We start from the raw sequence: 20,137 nt of genomic DNA on the forward strand, positions 1-20,137 counted from the left end.
TAGCCTCTAAGGCCTTATGAATATAAAAGACTTTATATTTTATATTTGTTTCAAACAATTCCAATTAGGCTTGAAAAAGATTACTTTGAACATTTAAATAAAATTGTGTTGAAATATATATGGCAAGGTAAGAAAGCGAGAATAAAGTTAAAACTTTTGCAAGATGCTAGAGTTAGAGGAGGATTTGGTTTGCCTAATTGGGAGTTGTATTATCAAGCTGCAAATCTGATGTGGGTTAAGGAATGGATAACACTAAGAAATACTAGATTGTTGACATTAGAAGAACATGATCTGTTGTTGGGGTGGCATGCTTTTTTATGGTATAAAGGAACTAAAACACAGGGGTATTTTAGAAGACATTATATGCGGGAGTCTCTGTGATTAAACTGGGAGAAGATTAAAAGACAATGTTATTTGAAAATTCCAGTCTGGTTATCGACTATTGAAGCATTTTCTTATCCTATAATATACAAAAAGGAACAAACAGTTAGATATGGTGAAATATTGAATGAAAAGGGTGAACTCAAATCTGTACAAAAGCTAGAGGAACAAGGTATAAAGATGAATTGGTTTTCATATGCGCAAATACATTCAAGGTATAATAAAGATTCTAAAATGGAAGGTTTCTATGATAAATTGACTGATTTAGATAAGATTTTGACAGGTACTGATGAAAAGGTGATTAAAAAACTGTATGGATATTTATTAGAAATTAAATTAGAAGAAGAACAAGTTAAAGAAACTATGATTGCTTGGGGGAAGAATTTTGGATATGGGATCAATTTAGAGAAATGGCAAAAACTGTGGTCTCAAAATTATAAAATGACAATGTCAACACCATATAAAGAAAATTTGTATAAGATGTTTTACAGGTGGTATTTTCCCCCAACAAGAATAGCAAGAATGTTCAATAATAAATCCGAAAAATGTTGGAAATGTCATCAGATATCTGGCTCATATTACCATATGTGGTAGACTTGTGCGGATGCTAAAATATACTGGACTAAAATGGAAAAAATGACAAAAAAGCATATAGATTTGAAACCAGAAATATTTTTATTGGGAATTTTACCTGAAATATATAGTAAAGACTTGAAATACCTGATTGTAAATGTATTAACAGCGGCTAGGATTGTATTTGCTAAAAACTGGAAAAATGAGAAAATACCATCACAGAAGGAAATCATTAAGAAAATATTGGAATGTGCTGAAATGAGTAGATTGACATTTGAAATTAGAGAACAAGAGGATAAACAATTTTATAAAATTTGGGATCTTTTCTATCAATGGTTAGACAATAAAATACAGTAATGAAATATGTAGACTTTTAGAAAATAATAAATATATAAAGATGTACTTCTTTCTTATTATATCTACAAAATGATTTTAGGATAGATTTGGGATGATAATATGAACTGTTATAAAATAAACTAAGTAAATTATGATTATCTTGTAAAACATGGATGAATAAAAAGTATAGTCAAATGATTGATTAATAATGATACTAAGGTATTTAATTTTTGATTGAAAATATGAGATATGCAATGTAATTGTGATTGATGACTACGAAATGGAAGCACAAAACAATTTGTAAACCAACTGGCACACTGTATGTACACATATGGAAGATAGCTTGATGTTTTTATGTTTTGTTTGTTTATGTTTGTTTTTAAAAACCAATAAAAAAAATTTAAAAATACATTGCAATGTCCTACCTGTCAATGAATACTTCAGCTTTAACCATAACAATACAAGAGCACACAATAGATACAAACTCAAGGTTAACCACACCAAACTCAATTGCAGGAAATATGACTTCAGCAACAGAGAGGTCAATGTCTGGAACACTACCTGACTCTGTGGTTTCTTCCCAAACCCGAAAAATTTTAACCTTTGACTGTCCTATTGACCTCACCCCTTTCCTAAGAGGTCTGTAGGGGGCATGCATAAGTGCACCAACGTGCCTACCATCCCTGTCCTATTGTTTCTTTTATTTTCCATTTCATGCATTCATAACTATGTTTACTCTTATACCTATTATCTTGTAAGCAATTGACAAATCAAATTAAATAAAAAAATAAAAAAATACAGGGCTGTCAAACTGGATTTCATTGAAGGCTGTATCAGGATTGTGTTTGACCTCTGGGGTGCCAGGGTGGGCATGGCCAACTTGATGTGACTTGTGTTAGGTGCGCCTGTGGTGGCCTGAATGCTGTCAAGACAGTTTCTCAGATAACCTGCTCCCATGCCACAAAGGGCTTTAAAAATGATAACTAACAATTCAGTTGAATCAGAAGCAAACTGACAACAATGCAGCTTATAAAATAGCATTATGTGTGCCACCTTAGGGGCATCTGGAATTGTCTGCACCGTTGTGCTCTACACCAATCTTTTTCTCCAAAGATCTGCGGTGGTGCAGTGGTTAGAACGCAGTACTTCATGCTATTTCTGTTGACTGCCGACTGCCTGCAATTTGCCAGTTCGAATTCCACAGGCTCAAGTTTGACTCAGCCTTCCATCCTTCCAAAGTTGGTAAAATGAGGACCCAGATTGTTGGGGGCAATATGCTGACTCTGTAAACTGCTTAGAGAGGGCTATAAAGCACTGTGGAGCAGTATATAAGTCTAAGTGCTATTGCTATTGCTATATTCTATGCATATTCTTTGGCTCCCTCACCTGTTGGTTTTTTGTGAGGATTATTAAATGTTCTGAAACTTTAATTTTTCTTCCACGCTTGACATGGTTAATACAATTTAAGGCTTTTCTAAAGTCAACGAACCACACCTTAATCTCTTTTTTAGGGTTCTTGGTTTTCTTCAGTGTTTCAGTATGAATTTGTAAAATAAATGAATATTAAAATATGCCAGAATACAAGTATTGAGGAGTCTGGAGAGAAGCAACAAAGAACATAATGTACAGGAATCTTGCCAATTTGAAGATCCTGTCCAGAGGGTTTTTTTAGATGGGGGAACACATTTAGTGGTCACTCTCTCTCTCTCTCTCAGCTCAGCAGGGTTGTTATTGTGGAAAAAATAAGAGGAGGAAGGAGTAATAGGAAGGAGTAAAATGTTCACCATCTTGAGTTATTTATAAAAATAACAATAAAGGTGAGATGAGAGAAAGACAGAGAGCAAAAGAATTGCAATTTTAAGGTAGCAATGATAAAACACTGATTTACCAATATCAGGTAAATGCTCTTCCAGGCCACGCTATACAATCTGTTAAATGTTTGGCATCTGATGACAACTCAATAGCAAGATTCTGACAGAGGGTACTTTATCGTTTTATTGAAAGGGAAACTGTTACAGACATTTTGATAACAAGTCTTCTACTTCTAAGAAACCCGCTCCCCCTTCATTGAGTTCACTTGAGTAGAGCTTTCTCTGTTTCCTTGATAACCACCCTTTGACGAAGAAGAGACATAACTAACCCTTCACCAGATAATGGAAGAATCTCCAGATGTTATGAACTTGCAGTCTTATCTTTCTTCTTTCCTTGGCTTTGAAAAGACCATTAATCATCTCTGCTACCTTTGCTATTTTTTTCCCTTGATATATAGATATAAATCCATTTAGTTTTGCTTGGGTTCATTTTTTTAAATTTAAAAATAACAACAGAGAAAGCAATAACGTCTCAGGGTAGTGATTTGAGATGCCAAACTCAAGACTATAAACAATGCACATTCATTCATTCCCTTATTCATTCATCTGATTTATACTTCATCCTTCATTCAGCAGCTCAAGGCAGGGTACAGTATATATAGCGTATCTGCTCCTTCACTCTACTTTCCCCCAACAATCCTCTAAGGAAGGTTGAGCTGAGAAAGAATGAGTGACTGAAAGTCACCCTGTGAACCCTGTGAAACCCTGTGAAATTGAGGATGGGCTAAAATCTCTCCTTGCTCTCCTCCTAGAGACGTGATGGCAAACTTATGGCACACATGCCAGTGTTGTGGTTAGCCGGCAGCAGGTGTGGATGGCTGAGGAGAACAAGGACTCAGATTATGGGCCAGGGCCATTAGGGAGTGGACAGCTGCCTTCAGAGATTGTGGGAGATGGCAGCAGCGATGAGGAGGTTCCCGAGTAGTCTGTGCCAAGTGCGCATGGACGCAGGATTGCTCATAGGAAAGAGCAGTTACAACAGCACGGATGACACGGGAGTAAGGCTGCAAGGTAATGGCTCCTCCTTCAAGAAGATAAAAGCCAGCTGTGAATGGAACGTACTTTGCAGAAGGCAAAAACATTTTGAAACTCCAGCCTCGTGGACATTCCAGTATCCTGAATTTGAAGATTCTTATTTTGCAAATTATTTCTTGTCTATTATCTTTTTGGCAAGTATTGCACAGTTTGGCAAGGGTTGTGTTTATCACAGCTAATTATTTTGTAAAAGCATTACAAGGTTTCTGTTCTTTTTGAATTGTGTTTGATTTGTCAGAAAAGGGCATGAGTCAGAACACAGAGGTGGCACGTAGAACCCTCTCTATCTTCCTTAGTATCTTCCAGATGTCTAAATTTCAAATTCCAGAATTCCTTAGTTAGTATAGTCATTGCTGTGATACAATTGTAGTACTTCTGAAGGCAAAAGAATGTCCAATTTGGCATTCAGTTCGTAAATGGAGAAACAGCTTTCAGAACAGAATAGAATAACAGAGTTGAAAGGGATCTTGGAGGTCTTCTAGTCCACCCTCCTGGTCAATCAGGAGACCCTATACCATTTCAGACAAATGGCTCTTTCATTCTCATCTTAAAAACATCCAGTGATGAAACACCCACACCTTCTGGAGGCAAGTCATTCTAATGGTTACTTTTTCTCACTGTTAGGACATTTTTCCTTAGTTCTAGGCAGGGGTGGGATTCTACAGGTTGGCATCTATTTGCTAGAACCAGTTGTTAACATTCTAAGCAGTTCAGAGAACCAGTTGTTAGAAGAAATTACTGGCCTAATCCTGTAAGGAAGGCAGGAAGGAAACATTCTGGAGTTGCTTACAGAAACTGCTACATTCTTGGCAGGACTAGACTTCCTGTCTCTGGAACTTCTCTGGAGTTTCTTTCCCCCTCCTTTGTTGGTACTTTGCTTGTGTGGAGTGACCATTCAAAGTTACAATGGCACTGAAAAAAGTGACTTATGACCATTTTTCACACTTACGACTGTTGCAGCATCCCCACAGTCACGAGAGGCCAGGCGAGGAGATGTGTGCCTCGATGTGAGTGATATTGAGTTGGCCACACCCAGCCAATAATAATCACCAAGCCATGTCCACCCAGTCCCATGACCACCAAGCCACACCCACCAGCTAAGCCACGCCCACAGAACCGGTTGTTTAAAAATTTGAATCCCACCCCTGGTTCTAGGTAGGTTCTCTCCTTGATCCTCTCCATTATTGTCTTTCCTTAAGCACTTTTATACACTGTGAGGGCAGAGATGTTTGGAGGTATTAATGATGACATTTTCCAGCAGATTGCCCTTTGCCAAAATGGTTTTTTTTCCAAATAGACCACTACCTGCTTTTTAACTATTCAAGAAAAGATTTTTGTTTTGATTATGTTTTTAATGCAGGTAGTCCTCAAGTTCATTTATTGACTGTTCGAGGTTACAACATCACTGAAAAAAGTGACTTAAGGCCGTTTTTCACACTTAACAACAGTTGTAGCATCCTCATGATCCCATGATCAAAATTCATTTTTTTTTCCAAAGTAAATTTTTATTAATCATATTTCCACTGTAACACCATATTTCCACTTGTTACCATGTTCCGGTATCGGTATTCACTCATATTAACATAGTTTCTAATTGTATAGGTTACTATTCTATACATTATATAGTTATTTCTACATTTAACTTGTAACAGTATTTACAGACATATATACAGTAGTTCCCCATTTTACTATAGCTCCTACATACTCTTTCTGTAACAACTTTATGTCTGTTTTCTAACCAATTATACCAGTGGTGGGATTCACATTTTTTTACTATTGGTTCTGTGGGCGTGGCTTGGTGGGCGTGCAGGGGAAGGATACTGTAAAATCTCTAGTCAGAGGTGGTATTTGCCGGTTCTCCAAACTACTCAAAATTGCTGCTACGAGTTCTTCAGAACTGGTCAGAACCTGCTGAATGCCACCTCTGAATTATACCATATATTCTAGATCTTATAATATTCTGTTTCTTCTCTGTCTTTTAATTCCATTGTTAACCTGTCCATCTCTGCACACTCAAGAACCTTTTTTATTATCATTACATCAGAAGGAGTATTGTCTTGTTTCCAATTTTGAGCAAAAGCAATTCTCACCACGGTTATTACCTGGAGTATAATGTATTGAAATTTTTTGCAAGCATTTTGTCTTAATACGCCCCATAAAAATAGTTCTGGTTTCATCTCAATTTTTTATTTGGTAATTACTTCTAGCCAATTCTTTACTTTATGTCAGTATTTTCGGCAGGTCCACCACATATGAAAGAAAGTTCCTTGGCCAAAATGTTTCCAAACAGATCGGCAAAATGTTGGAGATGTAACGATCAAAATTCCTTCTTATTTATGATGGTTGCAGTGTCCCAGCTCATGTGATCCCCTTTTTTGACATTCTGATAAGGAAAGTCAATAGGGAAACCAGTTTCACTTAACAACCAGGTTACTAACTTAACAACTGCAGTGATTCACTTAACAATTGTGGCAAGAAAGGTCATAAAGTGGAACAAAATTCACTTAACAACTGTCTCACTACAGAAATTTTGGGCTCAGTGCTTTCCTCCTGCTTATTTTCAACAATTTGCAAAATCACCCAAAATAAAGACAAACTAACTCAACTAGTTCAAAAATGGCTTTCCTTTTTCTTTAGAATTTTCATTTGTGCAGCATATTGAAAACGAATTTAAGGACTGGTTCAAGAGTGCAAAGCATCACTCTAATAGTTTCTAAGATCCAAACTCTTTGTATGCATGTAATTAAATAATATAGATTTCCTATGACACTAGAGAAAAGGAGAAATACAGAACAATAGCAAATTTAAGCGTTCCTTTCCCAGAAATTTTAACATCAGAATCCAGCAGTTAAATTACAACTTAATAAAAAATTGTGGCAGAGGAAAAAATGCTCACTAATTTGTTTATTCTACTTATATCCCTTTTTCTGATCTAAATGAATTAAGTAGTTTACATTTAAATTTTACAAAAATAAACAAATAAAAACAAACTCATTAAATTACAAACAGAACACATCACTAATTTTTGAAAACAGAAAGATGCAGCTATGTCAAGCAAAGACTCTTGTAGCTTAAATGGGAAATTTTAAATGGATCTGTTGAATTAAATTACCCCTTTTTTTGAGCCTTTCAATTCATTTCCAAAGGCTGGAAGATGTATTATTGTGTCTCCTGAAACAAGAGAAAAGAGTATTGTATTTTGTGTTCAAGCTCCCTCTAGAGGAGCTAAAAATTATTATACATCTCAAGAGCATCCTGCTGGAAAATCCATCACAAATGAGACAAAGCATTGTCCTTCTCTTTTTTTCCCCTACCAATTTATCAGAGATACTTTGTACAAAAATATACACTGTGATATCTCAGCACTTGATGAACTGAATGGAAAAAGGAATGTTAAAAAAAAAGAATGAAAACACTGACCTAACTAAAGATTAAATTGCCTTTGAGAGGATGAGTTTTATGGGGTTTAATCTGCCAAAATTTATTCACACGTGCTGTAATTAGAACCTGGTTCCTCAAAGTCTATGCAGAGTTGTTGGAAGACACCTGGTCTCTCACAAGGCTAGGCAGGGACAGACCTGATGAATATTTAGGTTACCACTAGGAAATCCAAGACCATTTCCATACTTTTTTATTTGGGTGTCTTCAAATCAGCGTTGACTCCTAGCAACTGCCTAGACAAGTCCCTGTGGGTTTCCTTGGCAAGGTTTTTCAGAAGTGGCTTGCCATTGCCTCCATTCTAGGGCTGAGAAGGAGTGACTGGCCCAAGGTTGCTCAAGGAGAAATTTCCTGACAGTTAGAACAATTCATCAGTGGAACAACTTCCCTCCAGAAGTTGTGAATGCTCCAATACTGGAAGTTTTAAAAAAGATGTTGGATAACCATTTGTCTGAAATGGTACAGGGTTTCCTGCCTAGGCAGAGGATTGGACTAGAAGACCTCCAAGGTCCCTTCCAACTCTGTTATGCTATTCTTCTTTTTTTTCAAACAGTTTTTATTATTTTCCACCAGTACAAATCGTAATTACATTTTCAACAGCACTCGGTATTATCTTAACAGCATTCGGTATTATCTTATATTTCCATCATCTATTCGTACATATAACTAGTAATTATTATCTTTACTTATCTTTACTATTAATACCTAGCTTTATCTATTTTACCTATCTACATATCTATGTATCACTCTCTTAAAAATTCTCCTATGTAGTCATCTTTTTCAATTCTTATCTCTCTTTTCTAGCCACTTGTACCATCTATGTCAAACTGAGTAAGAGTCAGATTCTTCTTTTTCCTTTATTTTTAGTGTGAGCATATCCATTTCTGCGTAATCTGCTATTTTTTGTAGAATTAATTCTTCTGTTGGGACCTTATGCTCTTTCTGCATTTGCGCATAAACTATTCTGGCTGCTGTCAATATGTGTAACATTATATATTTTATCTTTTTCAGATATTGTTTTTTGATTATCCCCAGTAAGTAGAGTTCCAGTTTGAATTCAATTTGATGTCCGGTAATTTCTTGTATCCAATTTTTAATTTTGGTCCAATAAGTCCTTGCCTTGGGGCAGAGCCACCACATGTGATAAAAGGTACCGTCAACTTGTTCACACTTCCAACATTTTGGGCTGGTATTTGGATATATCTTAGTTATATATCTTAGCTATATCTGTTATTCTATTCTAACTGGCTTCATGACTAAGGCGGGACTAGAACTCCCGGTCTCTTAGCTTGTTGCCTTAATTATTACACCAAACTGGTTCCATACTACAGCTAAAACGCATATGTAAACATGTCCATGAAGTTACCAAGAATCAAGCATGAATCAAAGGAGACATCCATTTAGAAATAACTTTCTGATATCCACATGAATGTACTTTTTTTAAAAAAAATTAACACATATACTTGTAGATATTTTGAATTATAAGCAACTTGGGGGAAAAGCAAAACACACAGAGAAAACAGCAATTACATGAAACGCAAAGTTTCTGATCTTTTGGAGAAATGCACCCCTATTTTAAATTCATATTCAATATTTCTTTCCTAGCAGTTATTACATAAATAGAGTCGATGTATTAATATTACTTTGTTAACCTAACTAAAAACCAAGAATGAATGAAATGAATTTTAATTAAAGCCATCTTCAAGAATTTTTGCTGCTGGGTTTGTTTTTCAACCATGGTTATTTTCCACAGTTTTAGCAATCACTGATCAAAAGAAATAAGTAATTTGTTTTCCAGTGTTTTACCAGGATCAATCTGGCTGGCAAAAAAATAAAATCTAAATTAATTTCATGTATCCTATAATTTTATAAGTTCTGGAAAAAATAGGTCACAAAATGACATTATCATTAATTATTGAAGACTGTTAAGCAATATTTTCCATTTCCCCCTAAATTTCCAAACCAAATGAGTAACTAACTGGACAAAGCTACCAGGAACATTCAGCATTATTTAATGCCATCTCAATCCCTCCAGCACCATTTACTAAGCCTTTGATTAATACAATGCAGTTTTATGTGAATTTCAGATAAACTATACATTTTTTAATAGCCAATTCTTCTTTTATGCTTCAAGCCTACAGGCCAATTGGAATAATTAAAGAATTTGATTTTTAGAAATTCTACTTTGTAAAGGATGGACTAATGTGCAAATGATGGCTTAGCGATGCATCTTATTTTGTAGTTCCCTCAGTTCTTCACTGCAGCTTTCTACGGTCTAAACACATCAAAATAGGACTCCATACTGCTCACCTAGCAGTTCGAAAGCATTAATAGGTACCACTTCCATGGGAAAGTAACAGCATTCCATGTGCCTTTGGCATATAGACATGCTGGTCACCAAATATTGTATTATCGAGATCTTATAAAATATTAAACTGAAATATTGTTGTTTTGCTACTTTACTGTTTGTTCTACCTTTCCTGCCTGCCCTGGTTTATAGACGGCATTTCACATTATTTAAAATGATCGCCTTTAATCTGGAAAGGTACCCTATTTGCACTTCTAGAGCATATCTACAAGAGCAGTTCATGTCACAGAATCTGGGGACTAAGGAGGACAATTCTGGTGAATTATTCAAAAATGATACATGAATCCTACTCAGATTTTCCAGTGCAGCTTCACTCACGATTTGTACCAAGGGAATAGATGTGTAGCTTATGCAATGTCTCCCTTCTTGCAATTTCATACAATTATTCTTTTCCACTTCATTTTTTTTTTAAAATTGCATTGAGGTGAAGAAAATGTTGTTCAATTGCATTGCTGAATTGCCATTGTGTTTCTTTTTACTGGGTATGTTTTATATATTTTTCCTAAGTAAGCCTTTGAGAGTCATTTTGATTGTGGCAGTATAGAAATATATCTAATAAATGTTCCTGGGAGAACAGATCTCAGGTCATTTTATGAATCAAAGTCTTTTCAAAAATACGATAAAAATAAGCTAATCTTCTATCCATATATTTCACTTTTATAGCAAAATGTTTTTGTTTTTAGAGATCTTAGTCCCCAAGTAAATTTTCTGAATTATTAAGAGCATAGTGTCAACCTTGAAGCTGATCTGGCCGGAGCCATCTTGGAGCTTCATTGATGCTGCACTGGAGCCAGGGATAGGGAAAGGGGATTAGAGATAGCTGAGGTTGTGAAGTCTCAATAAAATAATTTTTCTTGGGAACCAAAGATGTTCTCACACCTGGCCAGAGGAAGGAGGAGTGATGTCACCAGACCAGTGGAGTCAAGCAAAAGACATGCACCGGAGTCTTCTCTGCTTTTAAAAATAATTTAAGAAAGGAATGTACTTTAGGTAAATGAGAAGCAATTTAAATCTTTTTTAGATTTAGGGATCTTTTGTAGAAGACAGCAACTTCACCTCCTCCTCTACGGATTTCGCAATCTGACCGACAGACGTGATATTCGCTGACTGCGGTAATGGAGTCTGGAAAAGATGCATTTAACCATGTCTCACAGACAAATATAATGTTGAATGTGGTCGTGCCTAATAAGTTGAGGAATTCATGCATTTTGTATATCACCAGGCTTGAGATTTTGGGCTTGGACAACCTTGAATGGTTAGACTTAAGCGTAGCACATAAAATTATCTGCTACAATGTCCGCTTCAACCACAACAATACAAGAGCACACAACAGACACAAACTCAGTGTAAACCACTTCAAACTCGATTGCAGAAAGTACGACTTCAGCATCAGAATGGTCAGTGCCTGGAATGCACCACCTGACTCTGTTGTTACATCCTCTAACCCCCACTCCTTTAACCTTAAACTATCCATTATTGACCTCTCCCCATTCCTGAGGTCTGTAAGGGGTCTGCATAAGTGTACCATCGTGCCTACCATCCCTGTCCTATTGTCCCCATTTATTCGTACCTATTTCCTGTATTGTTACTCATGTTTATACTTATATCTATTATCTTGTAAGTGATTGACAAATAAATAAATAAAAATAAAAATAAACTGAGTTGGTTGCTTCCAAGAAGTGTTTTACAATTTCTCACTCTAGCCTATACCCCTGGCAGTTTTAAAAGCTCCAAGCATTAGACCCAGCTTAGCTTTCTGAGACTACTGGAAAAACATAGTAAATGTTACAAAAATCACAAAAGATGGAGAAAAAAAGAGCAGCCTGCTTCTCCTTTTTTAGATGAGTTCTGTGTGGCTGCAGAGGAAACATAGAAGGCAGAAAGAAACTAGAAGCAATGAAGGATTAGAAGGTGGAGCTACATCAAAAATCTATCTCTTCTTTTCTTTTAGTTACAGCCAATGAAGAATTCCAATTCCTAAGGCCTTTTTAAAAGGAACGTTGAAATCCTATGAAACTCACATTCACTTTCCTGATGTACTAAGCTGCACCTTTATACATGAAACATGTTATCTTCCAAAGAGTTATGGTGCCTGTGAGTAAAACAATGTCTCCTGAATTTGGAATCTCAGCAACCGCATGCTGAATCCAACAGAAAGTTGGACTAGAAAGTTATCGATGGAGACCTATGAAATTCTCAATCATCCAGGACATGGTTATCCCAAAAGTACTTTTCCAAAAGGCAAATGGATTTCCTTGTTTTTTTTTTTCCTTTGAAAACATTTTGCTTCTCATTCAAGAACCTTCTTCAGTTAGAGTTAGAACAGAAGAAGCTTTCTGGATGAGAAGCAAAACATTTTCAAAGAAACAAACCAAGGAAGTCCAGTTGTCTTTTGGAAAAGCACTTTTGCAACAACCATGACCTGGAGAATTGAGAATCTCCATAGGTCTCCATCAATGACTTTCTAATCCAACTTTCTGTTGGACTCAGCATGTAGTTTCTGAGATTCCAAATTCAGGAGACATTGTTTTACTCATAGGCACCATAACTTGGAAGAGAATATGATTCATACATAAAGGTGAAGATTGGTATATCCAAGGTGCCTTCCAGCCCTATGATAGTAATTACTTTTACTTGCATACTGACTTTTATTTTTTAAATCACGTCCTCAATGGGAGTATTTATCACTCTGCAAGAAGTCCAGTAAAACTATTTTTTTAAATCACAGGATGACTCCCTCATTGCAAATTTTCTTTTCATCACTCCTTTAGATAATATCACATCACACACTATTTATTTCTTCCTATCTTCAAACTGCTCCAGGGAATCACATCCATTTTATCAATCCAAACCACGCCCATATAAAACAAGCTACTCATTTATGGCATTAGAAGAAATTAAACACGTGCACATCTATTCCAAAATGAAATACATTTGATATTTTCATACTTTACCAGTTATGTCATGCTGTTTGAACGACTCACTGTAGATTTGATACTGACTCGGGCAATGTTTCTTCAACCACTTGCATACATCTTGCTGCGACCAAAGGGCCACTGGCTTTGTCAACTTTACAATATGAAACTGGAAATACAAAATAAGTTAAACAAAAGTTAAACCGATCATTTTGTTTGCACTTTGCATATCCACCTGCATTTTGTACACTGCCATCAGCCAGGATGGCCAAACCCTGCAGAGCTAAATTTTCTACTTTGCATGAAAAGGTCAAGAATGAAAGGATTATGATTAATCAGACACTTCTTCATGTGGCTAGCAATTAATAAACCATGGATATTAGAGATATTTCAGACTTGGAAGGAAGGTAAAGAAATCTCAAATTCAGTTCAAGTAACTATTTGGGTGATCCGCAAACATCTCAGACTCATCTCTGTGGATTCTTTTTAGGCTACAAAGAAAATATGGGATGCTGAAATATCAGCCTTTGGAAAGCAGATCTCAGTGACGTTAATATAGGAGATGACTAGGCTGAGCCCAAGGGTGGGGTCAAGCACATCATCGGTTTGGAGTCTCTTCCACCCATGAGATCCCTAAATCCAGCCTTCCATGAATTCTGTTGATTCTTATCTACCACCATTTTTCCTTGACCATTAGTAGTTCAGATTCTTGTTGAGAGCTAGCATGGAATAAACTTGTACTCAAATGAACAACCCTGGTTCCTGATTTCTTGTGCCTAACAGTCTTCTCATCCAAAGTCCTTGGAGATAATAGCTTTGGGGAGATGTCTGTCCATCATTCTTTCTCTGAGATTTAGAACCTTCAGGTTCTTACATGCATGGATCTATAATCAGAGTTATCCCCATCTGCTTCATGCACTCGGCAGAATTTGGGAGAGGTTGTCTTTGAGAAAAAGAAGCAGATTGGCCTGAGGCTTTTGCCTTTCCCAAACTGGCAAGCAATGGCCTACTAGCCCTGCTTTTGTGAAATACTGCTGCTGGAACTGTTGAATCATCAAAGCAATGTTAGCTGACTATTGGATAAGTTTTAATTCATTGGGAAACTGATGAAAGGGAAAGCCTAGATGTGCTGAAAAGTTGTGTAGGATCTTCCTACTGAGAAAAATGAAGGAGATATGCTCCTTCTCAGACACACTTGGCATCGGAAATCTGGTTTGCTGTGGAGTAGAGCCTCAGCATTTGACATGAGTCATGAGGCACTGATAGAGTAGATCAGGGGTATCCAACCTTGGCAACTTGTGGACTTCAACTCCCAGAATTTCCCAGCCAGCCATGGACAGTAGTAGACAATACAGGGCTGTTTAGACAAATACTCTGAATCCATAACAGTGCAGTTTCCTTTTATCCTGACTCAGCAAGAACACAAGTAAAAGACAAATGGGTGAAGAAATCTTGCCTGGAATGCACCACGTAAATTCATCAGGGCACAATAATGAAACAAGAGTAGGGAGTGAGCAATGAAAAAGCAATGAAACCAAAACTATGGAAAGTTGCAGAACCATAAAATTTAAGAAAGAAAGGTTAGAAGTTCAGGAAGCTGGTGGGGAGGGAAGTGATTAGGGAGGAATAAGATTTAAAGGATATTTTTTTAATCTCTCTTTTTGGCAATGCTTCGTTGACCAATCTAGTCCCAGATCATCTTAATAAGCTCCTAAGCCAATCTTGGTTGATCTTGGAAAGATGAACAAAATCAGATCTGGTTAATACTAAGGTGGGAGACCATCCAAAAATATTGGGGCTGCAGGAAGTCAAGAAACATTCCCAAAGAGAGCAATAGCAACCCACTTTTGTAAGGCTGCCATTGAGTTATTTGACAAACGTCACTTGAGTTTGGCAACCTGGCTAAAGGATTTAAGGTGGAAGGTCAGTGATTTACAGCCAAGTGATGGTCCTGGCATTCTAGCCATGGCCAAGAACACTGGATTAGAGCCTGGATTTAAACTTGACTCAAGAGTGCTTTTACCTAATCTCAGATCACAAAAGATTATAAAAACGAGTGCCAGTATGTAAATTTGTGCACAGAAATGGACCAGCAGCCAGCACAATTGTTTAAGAATACTAGAAAGGCCCCAATCAGTGCTTAGGGGAAGTAGGGAACCATGCCAAAGGACTAAATATGCATTCATGTTTCCAAGTCTATTTGGGCTGGATTACAGTATTTTGTAGATTAAAGCCATGGAGCAATTAAGCTGCTCTACAACATTATTATTAAGAGTCCATAGAGGACTTCCTGCTTCCTCTTCTTTCCTACACGTAGCAGTTAGAAGAACAAACTTTGTACTTTTAAAGGGAGCCAAGATGCATAATGATGTGCCAATCTCCCCAGACCATTTAAGAAATCATCTCTTTACAAAACAGAGCCACACCTTCCTACGCTGTGGCCAGATGATATGAATTATTGCTGCATTAAACAGCAGGAAGAGGGTGGTAACTGAATATGTAACTGAAGTTGCCAACACATGCAGATTTAATAGTGGAAGAACTCATCTAAACAGCCTGATTTCCACAGCGTGAAGACACCCCACTTACATTTGCCAAGAACATGTCCTCATAACAATGCCTCCATCTCATAAGCACAACCATTTCATTATTTAGGCAGTATAAAGTTAGTCCAAAGTGTACTGATGGTATTTTTCCAGTTAATTCAACTGGAGCCCTATCATTTGGACATTCTAAGCCACACACAAGAGTTGTCTTGGGTGGTGTTCTGACCCAAACCTTGTTCAAGGAAACAAACACGAAACAGAGGTAACAGCAAAACCTTTTAATGATTCTTTACAAATTCCGTTCCTTCACAGTTAAAAGCCTGTTTCAAATGAATTATCTCTGATAAGAACGCCAAGGTGGTGCAAGGCTGCCAAGAACATTAGATAAAGTTACTAAGAACTATTTCAAACATCAACCAAGATATTCCAAACGTCCACAAGGCTTGAGTGCAAAAACTTCTTTGCTTCCTGCAAAGAACTCCGGTTTCTTGGATGGCTTTTATCTCTTAAGGGAGGGGCCATTACTTTTCAGCTTTTTAGTTGCCCATGTGCTGCAGCTGCTCTTTCCTTTGAGCAGTCCTGCTGCGCATACACACACTGGGCACAGGCTCCTCAGGGACCTCTTCATCACTGCTGCCAGCCTCCACAATCTCCGAAGGCAACATTCCACTCCCTGACGGTCCTGGCCCCATCCCTGCATCACATGCAGACCCCTTATCTGAGTCCTCGCTCTCCGAGACCTCAGCCGTCCGCACCTGCTGCTGGTGAACTACAACAGGTGGTTAAAGATCTGCTGGGCTCCAACAGGCCCTCTACGATCTACCTCCTAAATAACGAATTTTGCTGCAGCTGCCCTTCAGTCTTCTACTGTTGTCCTATGACCGTGATGGTGAACCTATGGCACGTATGCCGAAAGTGGCATGCAGAGCCATTTCTGCTGGCACACAAGCCGTCACCTGGAACAGATCCCCCTGCCAGCCAGCTGATTGTCACTTATCTGCCGTGCATGTGAGGTGGAAGATGCATGCGTGGGAGATGTGCATGCATGCACAACTGGGCAGGGTGAGTGTGGGGCAGTCACGCGTGTATGCGCAGAGGTACACAGCATGGCAGGGGTCGCATGTGCAGAGGGGCATGGCATGTGCACGTGGGGGTCACTCGTGCATGCTCAGGGGTGGGGTCATACACTCATTGCATTATGGGTGCAGGCACACATGCGCATGCATGCACTTTCAGCACACGATGAAGAAAAGGTTAGCCATCACTGTCCTATGACTTTCTTTTCCAACAAAGAAATGCTTTGTACCCACTGTAGACAATATTATAGAAGGCAACGGTTACCATATGACAGATCTCCCAGCTCTTCTAACCTACAAAATGGCCTCTTGGACCCTGGAGATTCCAAAGATTTGAGTATGGAAGATGGAAGAGAAGATCTGAACACTCTGCTCCCTGGCAGTGCCCCCAAAGTGCCCCCTTTGAATCTATTGGATTCCCTGGCTGAAATCTCAGTGGAAAAAAACCAAGTCAAGCCAAAGCTGTCAACCTACCCCTTTGCTTTGTAAAGAAACCAAGATGGGTAACACAGACATTTTCAACTTCTGGGAGAAAGTCCAATTTAAATGCAAGCCTGGGCTCAAGGGCTAGGATCAATTTTGCTCCAACTAGTCTCCTAAATGAGAACCAGCTTGATGTATTTTTTTCAGGCACTGAATTAGAAACTGGGGGACTCTGAATTCTAGTCCTGCCATAGACACAAAGCTAGCTGGGTGACCTTGAGCCTGTCTCCCTCAAACCCTAGGAAGGAGGCAATGGTAGATCACTTCTGAAACATTGACTAGGTCAGGGACTAGTTCAGCCAGGAGGCAACACTGAAGTAAAGGCATACGCACACACAAACATACACTCACATAGTTCCCTAAACTGACTTGTGCAATATGTACTATGATCTCCCAGGATTTGAAATGGACACCTAACATTAGAACCATCATTAAAAAGGCACAACAAAGAATGTCCTTCCTGCGTCGATTCAGAAAGGCAATTGCAACCAGCTTGCCTTCCACTGAAGACCTGTATACTGCACATATCAGAAAGAAGGCTGAGAAAATATCTACGGACCCCACATATCATGGACATATTTTTCAACTCCTCCCCTCGGGCTGTCGCTATAGGGCAATGCATGCCCAAACAACTAGACATAAGGACAGTTTTGTCCCCATGCCCTCACTCCAGGAGTGGGATTCTACTGGTTCTGTCTACCTCTGTAGAACCGGTTGCTCTGAAGAGCAGCAGACACAGAACCGGTTCTATGTCTGCTGCTGCTTTGGTCCACCCACCCGCCCGGGCTCTTACCTGACCTTTATTTCCTGCTTTTTCAACCTCAGCTGCTTTGTGCAGCACAGCTGCAGTTGAAAAAGCAGGAAAAAGGGGCTTTTCCATCCGTGCGTAGTGCTGCTCAGCTGTCCAGGAAGCTCAGCAAGTCGTAAATTGCCCACGTGCAATGCAGAGCAACAGAACCAGTAGTTATACCAGTTGGATTCCATCCCTGCCTCACTCGGCTGAAAACCTAATTACCCTAGTACTGTCTTATGTATAAGGATATTTATTTACCCATGTTGTATGGTTGTATGACTGTTATCCTTGTCAGCTTTTCTACTACCTTCTCCTATTGGTATCTTACTATTATACTACTTTGTTGCTTGTATGTACAGTGAGAGCTTATGCACTGGAGACAAATTCCTTGTGTGTCCAATCGCACTTGACCAATAAAGAATTCTATTCTATTCTATTCTATTCTATTCTGTTCTATTCTGTTCCGTTCCGTTCCGTTCCGTTCCGTTCCGTTCCGTTCCATTCCATTCCATTCCATTCCATTCCATTCCATTCCATTCCATTCCATTCTATTCTATTCTATTCTAATTCTAATTCTAATTCTATTTCCTATTCCTTTCTGTTCTGTTCTGTTCTGTTCTGTTCTGTTCTGCCCTACCCTACCCTACCCTACCCTACCCTACCCTACCCTACTCTACTCTACTCTACTCTACTCTACTCTACTCCACTCCACTCCGTTCCGTTCCGTTCCATTCCATTATTGTACTGCCCCTACATCAACAATCTCACTAAGGTATATTAATGAAAAGATAATTTTCAACTTCTTTTTCTTCTACATAGAATAAGGAGACACTCATGAAGTGGGGATTAAATGCTTCCAAACTCCATGCAAGAGAAACAAATTAATCACCTCATTTATTCCCCTCTTTGTGCATACAACTTTTAAATGCTATTACTTTGATTGTTTCAATTTATTGTATAGTGACTCATTAGTGTCCCATCATCATTGTTAATGCTGTAAATTTAAGCAGCTACTCTGTAACTATCTCATAATCTACTATGGGACTTTAAATTATAAGGCATTCTTGGATCAGACGCTGCAGTCAAATTAATCCTTCCGGACCACAGTATTGCTTGAAATCCTTTTCTGGAGGTCATGTTATGCTAGACAGATAACATATTCTGATGATATTTACCAAACAACCCAGGTTAATTTCTCGCTTTCCTAATGTGCCCATTTCAAGATTTGCCCGTGAATTATATGTTGCCTCAAATTATGATCTTCATATTAAAACCCATTGTTTTCCATCTTCTGTTAATTTTATTCAATGTGTAAATTCTGCACATTGCCTAAACAACAGACAGTGCCATGATGAGCAAGCATTTCTTTAGCTGTATACAGTCAAGGTTATTTTTAATCAGGCTACGCAGTTTACTTGCAATATCGATTATCTGAATTTCATACATCAGGTTCACGGGGAGATTTAATTGGATTGATTTCTTGCTTAGAGGTGCTGGAGAACATTAAGTCTTTGGAGGCTTCAGCTCTTTTCAGCCATTTATTTTTTATCGCTTCCAGTCGATATTCTGCTTTGCTGCTAAGCAGCTGTTCCACAGCTGTCAAGCCCTTGGTTCCCTCCCTTTTAAACTGCATTACATTATAGAAGAGAATAAACAGCAGTGTTTCTCAACCTAGGCACCTGGAAGATGGGTGGACTTGCTGGCTGGGGAATTCTGGGAGTTGAAGTCCACCCAAGTCAAGAAATGTTCTTGAAAGTATTGCTTCCTCATCTGCATAGAGTAGTACAAAAATGTTGTACATAGCTATCTTCCACTACTTGAGTGGCTGTCACAGAGAAGCAAATGCAATCCTAAATTGCATTAACAGAAGGATACAATCAAGACCAAGTGAATTAAGCCTTAGTAAGAGCACACCTAGAGTACTGCATCCAATTTTGGTCACCACAAAATAAAAAAAGATGTTGAGACTCTAGGAAAAGTACAGAGAAGAGCAACCAGGATGATTAGTGGACTGGAGCCTAAAATATATGAAGAACGGTTATGTCAGCATTCCAGGGGACCTCCATTCTAATCAATAACTCCTTTTTGTTCCTGCACCACACTCCATAACCTTGAACTAAACAAAAGAATTTCAATTTGTCTACTTAGAGCTACTCAATAAAAATCACCCCCTCTCACTTTCTCAAGCTATGTGGCAATGGTGAATAAGGATTCCAAAGCTGATAGGTTACAGGAACTAGACATGGCTAGTCTAGTGAAGAGAAGGACCAGAGGAGACATGATAACAGTCTTCCAATATTTGAGGGGCTGCCACAGAGAAGA

General features: G+C 38.3%; 1 protein-coding gene across 3 annotated transcripts in view; it reads right to left on the reverse strand.

Annotated features, from left to right (window-relative positions):
• SAMD12 (sterile alpha motif domain containing 12) overlaps positions 1 to 20,137 on the reverse strand; it is a 285,749-nt gene that overhangs the window by 204,007 nt on the left and 61,605 nt on the right. For all 3 annotated transcript variants that reach the window (XM_026703589.2, XM_087931650.1, XM_087931651.1), the window contains exon 3: positions 12,957 to 13,086. In XM_026703589.2, coding sequence (XP_026559374.1) covers positions 12,957 to 13,086 — 130 coding nt within the window. The remainder of the gene's footprint in view (positions 1 to 12,956; positions 13,087 to 20,137) is intronic.

The sequence above is a fragment of the Pseudonaja textilis genome, chromosome 3 (assembly GCF_049901715.1).
Source record: "Pseudonaja textilis isolate UNSWEBS1 chromosome 3, rPseTex1.2, whole genome shotgun sequence".
Taxonomy (NCBI): Eukaryota; Metazoa; Chordata; class Lepidosauria; order Squamata; family Elapidae; genus Pseudonaja; species Pseudonaja textilis.